Genomic DNA, 10,317 nt, shown 5'->3' with positions numbered 1-10,317 from the left:
AATGAAGTAATATATCCGGTTTTATTTGAGAAAAACACCTTAAAAAGTAGTTAAAGGATGTTTTGAAAATAACATCAAAAGGATCTGTCAGCTTTTCAAGAAGTACATGATCATATCATTCTCAAGTTATTTTGACCATTGTTTAGGGTCATCTTCTTGTCAATTGATTGTAAATTCTTCTTTTAAGGTCAATCACTGGAGATGCCATTGTTACCTGAACAATTCCTGTATTGATGAATGCACACAGTTGCACAATTACCATTGTTTTACCCAACTTTGGACTCATAAGTGTTTTATGTTTATACTCCTTTTCTTTTGGCTTCAAAAGTTTTGAGATAAACACACTTTTGAGTTTTGTTCATTTTCTTCTTCCCTTTTTACCCTTCTCATTCATAAGTACAGAAATACTCACTGGGAGATTTCATTTTGAAAAAGCATAGTCCAGAATCATTTTTGAAGTAATGTTTTGAGAGATCTGGCCACATTTGTACATGTTTTATTATCAAATCTCACATTACGTATGATTTGGACTGTTTTGACCCCTTATTTTCTTAATGTGTTTTGACAAAGTTGATTTGGTCCTTTTGAGGATTCTCAACCTACCTTTCAGCACATAAGAAATTTTGACTAAAGCTCTATTTCCCTCTCTCTATGTTAGCAGAACACTAATGTTTATATGAACATAGGTTTCGCTAATCTGAGGTACATACTTTAGTATAAAATATGATGAAATCATCACAAATTCCATAACAACAGTTGAAATCAATTTTGAATGAGGATAGACATACCATAGTTACCAGATAAGTTTCCAGATCTGGACACTATGAGTGATTTGTGCATGACATCACTAGTTGTATGAGATTTGTGAATCTTATGACATCTTGGTTGTTTTACAGAGTATCATATTTATCATTTTAAACATGTTTTCTCTTGCTCTGTTTTTCAACTAAATGCAATCAACCTTAGTATCAATGAATTTTGAGCTGAACTGTTATGTCAAATTGATTGTTAGATCGAATTTGACTGTCCTTGCTCTGATACCAATTGTTAGGATCGGAGGCTGTCATGGTTGTGCTTGTTTGTAAGAATTTGACAAATCAATGAATATAAAACAATGTAAAGTGCAGCGGAAATGGATACAAACTTTGTAAACACAATCAAAGAAGAGAATAGTTTGATAAACACATGCTTTCTCATTAAGTTGAATGATTATAATGAAAATCAAAAGATTATAAGCATGCTTACATAACTAAACTCCCCCTCAGCCTGATACTCCAAGGTTGGTTGCACAAGATGAAAGGATTGAATTGAGGAGAAGAACTCACCCAAAGCGATCAAGTGTAACAGTACAGAGTACTGTTACATTTATAGACAATCCAAACCACTGAAGCATCTCAGCTGACGTCACCATGAAAGTGACATCTAACAACCAAACAAACTCTATCTGCTGATCTATACAACTACTGCTTTGCTAACTACTGATATTGCGTTACATTTCATGAGATGAATAAAACTGATGCTGCATCATTCTACTGCTGTGAACCCAGCAGTACTTGTCATGATCAGCAGTGCTTGACTCAAGGCAGCAGATTGAACAGCAGGGCTTTTAGTCTTCATCAGTCCTTGAATAGAATAGCAGTTGTAGGTCAGCAGATATTGATAAAAGCAGTACTTTGGAGTATAGCAGATGTTGGAGCCACAGTCAAGGGTAAAGCTTATAGTAAACTGCTGCTTATTGTGAGTCCACTGTTGTCATCCGGTTTTGGCTTTCATTATCTGTTCCTCTGGTAGGGTTCAATCCCAACATTCTCAAATCTGAGGATTCTGACCTTGGGGAACCTCCTTTTGAGTCATCTTCTGTCCCTTGGACCATTTGTAAGTGTCCTATCTTGCTAGTTCATTTTATTCGGCTCTTAAAGCCGAAAAGTCAAATGTTTCGATAAACGCTTTGACTTTTAAACGGTTAAGCCATTATTCGCAATGAACATGGCTACGTGACCGTAATTAGGTAGGTGTTAAACCCTCAAAAGAGCACCTCCTAATTACCACGTTTACTTAGTTAATTGTCGGGTCAAAGTAATTAAAATAAAAGTCAAACGGGTTACTTTTTAAATAAAATTCATAACTAATAATAAAGAAGCTATAAAATCAGTTTTGTCATTTTAATAACTTGGTAAATATTAGTTGAACATGTCTAAACATGTTCAATCCAACAATTTTAAGTATAGGCTCGGTTCACAACCGAAAGTCGCAAAGTTTGACCTTTGCTTTGACTTTCAGTTCTGACCCGAATTAGCTTAGTTTAATTATGCCTTAGGGTTCCTTTGTGACCATGTTATATGTTAGTATAACCTCCTGAACTTATACTACGTGGTCCTTTAGAATTAGAGTTCATTACATGTTTCCAAAATGCCTAAATGTTGACCATAATACCCTTTTGATATTAAAACAAGATTTTTGAAAATGTGAAAGGACTAAAACCTTTATTACTAATTTATAAACATGTCCATAAAATTTCACATCAGTTCGTGGTCTAAAATGGGAGTTATGCGCTTTAGCGTAAATTGAAAGCTTTTTATTAATAAAATGACATTTCGGCATAAAGCCTATTTAAACCAAATTTTTGTCATCAAACCTTTTATCTACTGATATAATATAATATTTAGGGATTTTTGGAAATTTTTATAAAGTTTTAATATGATCATAACATAGAGTTATCGCATAGGCTCGGTACTTGACGATAATGCCCTTTTTGCTAATAAAATAAGTTTTACACATCCTTTACATACCAAACCTTTTCTACTGATTTTATATGTTAAATAATTTATTTTAAATAGTAAAGGCTGATCAAAATCTCAAATTTCATTAATCGACCCAAATATCGTCAAATACCGACTTTTATGCGATTTAGACGCATAGTATGGGTTAAAACCATATTGGGCACCTAAAGCTTGATACCTACTGATGTTATGAATAAATTTTTATACTTTAACAGTAAATAAAGGTTTGTGAACTCAGATTTCCAAAATCAACCCTTAAAGCATATGTGAAATGACCAAAATGCCCCTACGGTGCATAGTTTGGTCATAAATGATAAATTTCACATATGTGAGATAGCTTACTGATATAACTTATTAAACTAAGTATTTTTACTGATCATTTTAGACCAGAACCTCAAATAATTATTTAACCTCTTTTATAATCATTAAAATGACCAAAATACCCCTACGGGGCATATATTGGTTTTAAATTCATTTTGGGCATAATGGAAGATATCCTACTGATATCACAACATATTAAAGGCATATTAACTTGTGGGACATGTTCATGACTCTTATGGTTACCCGTTACGCATGTTTCGCGTTCGAATCGGTTTATGTAACTAGTTTGCATAAAATAACTGAAAAGGGTCAAACCTTATCATTTTCACTTCAAAATCCAGAATGTGTTTAGTTTACCCATATTATACAAGTCTCCAAACTTTTCGGGTCTAAATCATATTCTAATCCGGTCTGCGCTTAATCTTGCGTTTTGAACCGTAAACCCTTCCTTAAAACTAACCGGTCTAAGTTACGACTTAAATAAGACCCGTTACGAATCTAATAGGTTAATAAAACCTTCGTTCCAGATTAAGAGCCCCAGTAGAAGTACTTGTGCTTGCTGATTTGATATACGGCTGGGATTGAATTTATATTTAGCTCAGGTAAATACTTTTAACTTATTTTCCCTTATACGGGCTTGGGATACGGTATTATAAAAATACCGCTTGGTCGGGTGTAGAAACCTTTTAATCGGAGATGATTAAATTGCATAATCCCGTTTTAATCTGTATTGCTTGATAACAAATAACATTGGGGGTTAATGACCGTGTCCTGGATATCATTGGCTCATTTAAAAAGTGAATGGCCACAACGTAAGCACAAGGTGTAGGCATAACACCTCCTGTTGCTTATGTAAAGCATATACTCACTCGTAAGGGTGTCTTCTTGTGAGATTATATTTGTGGTGTGTCTATTAATTTTGACCGGCTTGTATTATCACCGGCCCTAAATGTTGGACAAACATGTAAATCAGATACAAGATTTTTATTAATAAAATTGTCCCAAGTTATAAAATGTTTTTGTGCCTTGTGCATTCAAATCAATTTTCTAAACGTTTTCAAAATGAGTCAGTTAAATTGTGTTTACCAGTGTAAACTGACGTATTTTCCAAAAAGGTTAAGTGGCAGGTACTGTACGTAATTGGCTGGGAGCTCAGGGCGTTAATAGGGAATCTTGCAAGTTCTAGATGCCTAAAGTCTGTTGAACAGTTTCTTTTATTTGATCCGCCTGTGGATCTTTTACATACCGTTTGTAATACTTTGATATTCTCACTCGGTTGTAATATATTTATCTTTTGCTTCCGCTGTGCATTTAAATTGTGTTGTTTGACTATGATGATATCAACTACGTCACGATACTCCCCACCGGGCCCACCGGTAGTACGTGGAAATATCGGGGTGTGACAAGAAAGTCAAACACTGTTTGACTTTTATGCTTAAAAACGCATAAAAGCATGAAAGAAGCTTACAAAAGGTCCAAGCGATGAAGATTTTGATCTAAGATACTCAGGTATGAAGCATAAGGCTTCAACTTAGAGTATGAATCAGATCAAGTGTGAAGATTGCAAATGAAAATGGGGGTATTTATAGATTTCGTAGAAACGTTAGGATCGTTTCTTGAAATACGAGCTTCAATCTTGGCCCTCCATGTGTGTCCATTGTTTTACAATACTAGGGGCATCCAAAACCAGCTCATAGAATGGAAGAAACCATGTACAAAACAAAGGAGCAGTTGGGTTTTAAAGAAAATGAAGTCTGCTGATCTGGGAAGGGCTTACGGACCGTAAGCACCTCCATACGGTCCGTATGGATGTTGTTTGCTGGCAGAAACTTTCAACAATTGGCAGATGTGACTCCGAACTTGATTTTTGATGCGTTTTGGCACTTCTAACACCCGTCAAACCCATTTTAAGCTCCATAAGGATGTTGAAACATAGGGAACTTGAAATATCTCAGAAATGTCACGGATGTCGGTTCGTTTGGCTGTACGGTTGCGGTTCGTTTGAACATAAATCAAAACGTGCAAAATGTCAAACATAAATAAACAAACATTGGGATCAAATAACATTGTTTTATTGATAACTGAACTGATTAAGGTTTGCACAATGATTACAAGCACAGATGTCACACGTCTGGTCAAGTATCAGGTAACCCCGTCAACAGATTTCATTTTTATGTTGATTTATGGCCTTATACTCTTATGCGCTACATTACTAGCTTGATAGATAGTCTTTAGAATTTAAGTTTTCTATAGTACAACTTGAGCTTTGATTGTATTCCCAGTCATTATCGTGGTACTGAGTTTGCCTAAAGACATCAATAAATTGTGTCTATATGGATAGGTATGAATATCACTAAAAAGAAACTAATACATGCAGTCTTTTTACAAACAATCTGGAGAATTTAGTCAAACTAGAATGAAAAAGTCTTTGAAGGCAAAATAACTCCAGCAAGCAAAATGATTGAAGATATTAAGAGGCCACGCATGAATGGATCCTACATAGGTCAAAACTCATGGGTGTAGCTTGGAACGACTGGCGAAGCTTTTAATTTACCATATTGATATTGTTAGTTTTTTTTGGTGTAATGTAGCTTTTATTATCCCCTGTACTACGTGCTTCTATAGAAACTTGCTATGGAGGTGGCTTTTTATTCTAATAATAAGATGGATCCGTTTGGCCGTTTGAAAAAAAATGTAAATGACACATGCTTAGGTTTGGTCACTGTTTAAATGTTGACCTGTTCCGTTAAACAGGTTGTGTTAGACAACCAAAGCCTGTATTTTTTTCGTTTTGTGTTTGGCTTCAAAGATGTTTCACCTAAAAGAGGGAGAAACATAAACCATTATATCTACTATTTCATTTCAAAGTTTGTGTGAACACTAATAAATTATATAATTTACTTTGGGCAACCCGTGTAATACACGGGTACTTAAACTATGCTCAATGTACTATGTAGGCATTAGCTATATGTTTGTTTTCTTCTTTGAGTGAATAAAAGCATGCTTTGGCTGGTAAAAAAATACTAATTGCGTTGGTTTTGTAACTTCGTTTGATACATTACGTACCCACAGGTAGAGGGATGGATTTCATTACTTGAACGTTTATTTCTTTCAACTGATTATTTCAACAATTTTAAGTTATATATTTGTGTGTTAGTTCACCCGCAAAACTCGCGGAATCTTAGACTAGTATATACGATATTTAAAATATATATATATATATATATATATATATATATATATATATATATATATATATATATATATAACACAACAGAAAATAAGCGCCGGAAAGGGTAAATCATCAAAGCAGACATTTCCCTTTGCTTCGTGGAGGCCAGGAACATCACTAACCTTAAACCCTTCTTACATCGGTAACATTACCTTAATTTTTGTCATGAAATCTTGTTTTATCTCCCCACAAACGATTAATTTGTTATAGTACCCTATATTAATTGACAATCTGGTGCAGTAACACGATGGCTAGGGTGTTATTATCAAACATGCTATTTAACGGATTCAGGTCAATGGAGTATACAACTGCATCGGTATGATGTAATTAATCATTTTACTATAAAGATTTCCCCATTAAATCTGACTTTGAATAAATGTTTCATTGTATCTAGATCGTTTTTGTTAGTTTTTAGATTTTGTTACATGAATTTTGTGCTTCAATTTGCAGGCATCTAGATCGTTCTTGCGACATGGTATGCGATTTTCGACTAGTGTGCCGAATGATCCTGATACACATGATGATTTCAAGCCCACAAATAAGCTTGAGAATTCTGAAATCACTCTGAAGGACATTGTTGAGCAGGTTGTTGGCTGTTGATGAGTGTATATTGTTTCATGAACGTTTTTGTACTCGTGTTTTAAAATTTTAATTTGTTATGTGTAGGATGTTAAAGACAACCTTGTGATGATTTACATGAAAGGCGATCCAGAACAACCGCGCTGTGGGTTCAGTTCGTTAGCAGTCAGAGTATTGAGTGAATATAGTAAGCTCTCAAATCATAAAATTGTTCTTTTCCTGAGATATTTTGACACACAGTTAATATTTTAACCTGAATGGTATTTGTTGAATGTATATGCACTTGCAACTAGGGGTGTTTAGAAACCGTTAAACCGACCGAACCACCTAAATCCTAGCAAGTCGCTGGTTTGAGATCCAAATGGTTCAGTTTTTGCGGTCTAATCTTATATTTTTTATATAAATAGTTTAGTTTTTTTTAATTTAAATGAGGCAAATGTAACATATATGTGTATTTTTATTACTATTTTGTAAAAAATAACTTACAAATTAATTTGATATAGGAGTTAATAATGAAAAGAAAATTCACCAAATAATAACCAAGCTCCATAATTCAATTTAAGTCAAATTGGAAGAAAAAAATAACTAAATGGTAAACGAGATTCACATATGTTTTATTTGCTACACTTAGTTTTTTTTTTTAAGTAAACATTTATAAAGTTATTATATAAGACTGGAACATGCTATGAAAGTTGGATAACTTTAGAACAAAAAAAAAAAAAAAAAAAAAAAAAAAAAAAAAAAAAAAAAACCTTTTTGAGTGACTTTAGTGAGACACTTGGGAACCAACCCACCCAACCCAGCTGGTTTGGTTTGTTGTTTCCCGAAACTATAGTTAGTGGTTCGGCCAAATATTTTCGTCAAAAGTCAAAACCAGCCAAATCACCCCTAGTGGCTTATATAAACCGTTACATCCACAACGTATTTAAATAGTTGGTCATACGTTTGTTGTTTAGTTATCATGAAAAGGTAACAATCAATGCACCTTCTAGACGCGATGTATGCGAAGATGGTATAAGCTATAAGCAGGCTAATTGCCAAAATTCGTTACATTTTAGCATATGATCTAATTCTACATTTCTACTATATTTTCAAATTGGATCAAGCGTATTTAATCATTTTGTGCGTTGCTGCACAGGAGTCCCTATACATTCCAGAAACATATTGGAAGATCCAGAGCTTAAGAATGCCGTAAAAGCTTTCAGGTATCATTGTATCAAGCACCTCCTATATGCAAATTAGTTTGCTTAACTGAACATAAAGCAGTTTCACTTTATCTTCTCCACCCTTTTAGTTATAAAATATATAAGAGTAAATTACGTTTTTGGCCCCTGTGGTTATATCTCTTTTACTATATTAGCCCAAAATAAGAATTTTTAACATATCTGCCCCCATGGTCTCTATAACTAACCATTTTGGCCCCTAAGTCTAACCATTTTGGCCCCCATGGTCTCTATAACTAACCATTTTGGCCCTCATGATCTCTAGACTTAGGGGCTAAAATGGTTAGTTATAGAGACCATGGGGGCAGATATGTTAAAAATTCTTATTTTGGGCTAATATAGTAAAAGTGATATAACCATAGGGGCTAAAAACGTAATTTACTCAATATATAATTTATATGTTGTATGATTGCAAATTCTATATCACTACATATATAATAATAATCTATATTATTGCAAATTCTATATCTTGCCCACTTTGGGCGACTTTAGACGTGTTTTGACCCGTTTCATTTTTTAGTTAAATTATTAGTTTAGCTTGTCTGACCTGTTTTACAGATAGTTACAACCCAAGTTGACATTTGTATATATAGGTAAACAGTATATAATTAGTTTTTACCCTTTATGTGCAGCATGTGGCCGACATTTCCTCAAATATTCATCAACGGAGAATTCATTGGAGGATCAGACATTATTCTCAATATGCATCAGGTGTTTTTTGGTTTGTTTTTGGCATAGTGTTATGTTTTAATGTTCAAAATATGGATTTTAATCTTTTTGGCGTTGTGCAGAATGGTGAACTAAAGGAGAAGCTAAAGGCGAGGTCATCAGAGTAGACAAGTCTCGTTTGCATCTCGTGTCGCCAAATTATATTAGATTTGGGACGCTTAAGTTTCGAGCCAGTATACGTTATAAACAGTTTTTAAAGCATTCTTTTTACCGTGAGTGTTGTTCAAATAATGTTGATGTTACAATCTACTTTTACTGAACAAGTTGTGGTCGTTTGCTATATACTTCTTTACAAACTGCATGACAAAAAAGTAGACGTAAAAAATGGCCTTGATTTTCGATCTGAAGTTACCAGATTTGATATTTCAGGTTGCCCCTACAGGGAAACAAAGACTCGTTTCAAATCTTTACACAGTAATCTCGAGTTTTAAATACTTATAGACAATAGTTGAAACTCTAGAAACAATGATGAAGAGATATGGTCCCGGACCCCCTGCGAGTCCGGACAAAATCCATATCCAACCCACAACCCGATCAACTGGCTATGACAAATCATCCGCGGGATCCACAAGAGACAAAAGGGATGATGTGAAAGCGACGTGCAACCATTGGCAATCCCCAAACCACTGTACCATAAAATATCCACTAGCGGTTATGGCAGGAGAGACAAGAAGTACAAGTGATAGCAACACCTGACCAATCACGCAGTGTGGATTCACATCCTCCTAAACCTCCACCAACGGTTGACACAGAAGAGACAACAAGGACATCCTGAAAGCGTGTGGCCAATGAGAGACTGCAAATGCATACCCTTCTTTGCAAACACTAACGATGTTGCTAGTTTTGCAGATCAATCAAGATATAGAACTTGTGAAGATCGGAGCCCATTCATCCGGTTAAACATTATCTGATCTACCCGATTGGATTGGTGTTTCTTCACATAGCAACAATTTTATAGAATGAAATGGGTAAAAGTTTTCTACATTAGTATATTTTTAAATCAATCCAAGAATTTGAAATGATCTATAACTTAGCGTTCCTAGAAATATTATATAGGTAGGGAATTCTAGTAAATTTGAATATATAAAAAAAACACACATCAAATTCAAACTGTTTCACGGTTACTCACGCAGATTGACATCTTTGCCACCTCCGATTGTTGCGATAGCCGCCATGTATGGCTAGTGAACCCATTTTGATCCGCCATGTATGGCTAGTGAACCCATTTTGATACCAAGTTTAAAGAATGAATCGTTATAACCCAAACACATCTTAGTTAGAACTCATTATGACCCAAACCAAATTGACACTTTTCGAAGAGGCATATCCTTACCCAACCAAACATACTATAAAACAGCAACATTATTTAGAATGCATTCAGGCAATTTACTAGCAGCCATAGTTATCAATAGCGTCCATAGCGGACGCTATAGCGAATAGCGTGGCGTGGCGG

At 34.6% G+C, this 10,317-nt stretch overlaps 1 protein-coding gene across 3 annotated transcripts; it reads left to right on the top strand.

The window, feature by feature from the left end:
• The first annotated feature begins 6,360 nt into the window (after positions 1 to 6,360).
• Positions 6,361 to 9,202, top strand: LOC110885838 (monothiol glutaredoxin-S15, mitochondrial). Of its 3 annotated transcripts, XM_035978645.1 has the most exons (8): positions 6,361 to 6,475; positions 6,574 to 6,649; positions 6,784 to 6,841; positions 6,887 to 6,918; positions 7,000 to 7,099; positions 8,051 to 8,117; positions 8,768 to 8,846; positions 8,927 to 9,202. In XM_035978645.1, the coding sequence occupies exons 2-8, from the start codon at positions 6,581 to 6,583 to the stop codon at positions 8,969 to 8,971; spliced, it is 450 nt and encodes a 149-aa protein (XP_035834538.1). In that variant the 5' UTR covers positions 6,361 to 6,475; positions 6,574 to 6,580; the 3' UTR covers positions 8,972 to 9,202. The 3 variants fall into 3 exon arrangements, with proteins under 3 accessions (XP_035834538.1, XP_021989251.1, XP_035834537.1); XM_022133559.2 differs by having other exon boundaries at positions 6,784 to 6,918; XM_035978644.1 differs by having other exon boundaries at positions 6,784 to 6,918; positions 8,051 to 8,125.
• The last annotated feature ends 1,115 nt before the right edge of the window (positions 9,203 to 10,317 follow it).

Source organism: Helianthus annuus, chromosome 10 (assembly GCF_002127325.2).
Source record: "Helianthus annuus cultivar XRQ/B chromosome 10, HanXRQr2.0-SUNRISE, whole genome shotgun sequence".
Lineage (NCBI taxonomy): Eukaryota > Viridiplantae > Streptophyta > Magnoliopsida > Asterales > Asteraceae > Helianthus > Helianthus annuus.
The sequence above is the reverse complement of the archived record's forward strand: the minus strand, read 5'-3'. Positions and strand labels throughout refer to the sequence as shown.

Coding starts and splice junctions, on each gene's coding strand:
- LOC110885838 (XM_022133559.2), top strand. CDS start 6,581: ATGGCTAGGGTGTTATTATCAAACATGCTATTTAACGGATTCAGGTCA. Junction 7,100..8,050: donor CAGAGTATTGAGTGAATATA/GTAAGCTCTCAA, acceptor GTTGCTGCACAG/GAGTCCCTATACATTCCAGA. Junction 8,847..8,926: donor TTATTCTCAATATGCATCAG/GTGTTTTTTGGT, acceptor GGCGTTGTGCAG/AATGGTGAACTAAAGGAGAA.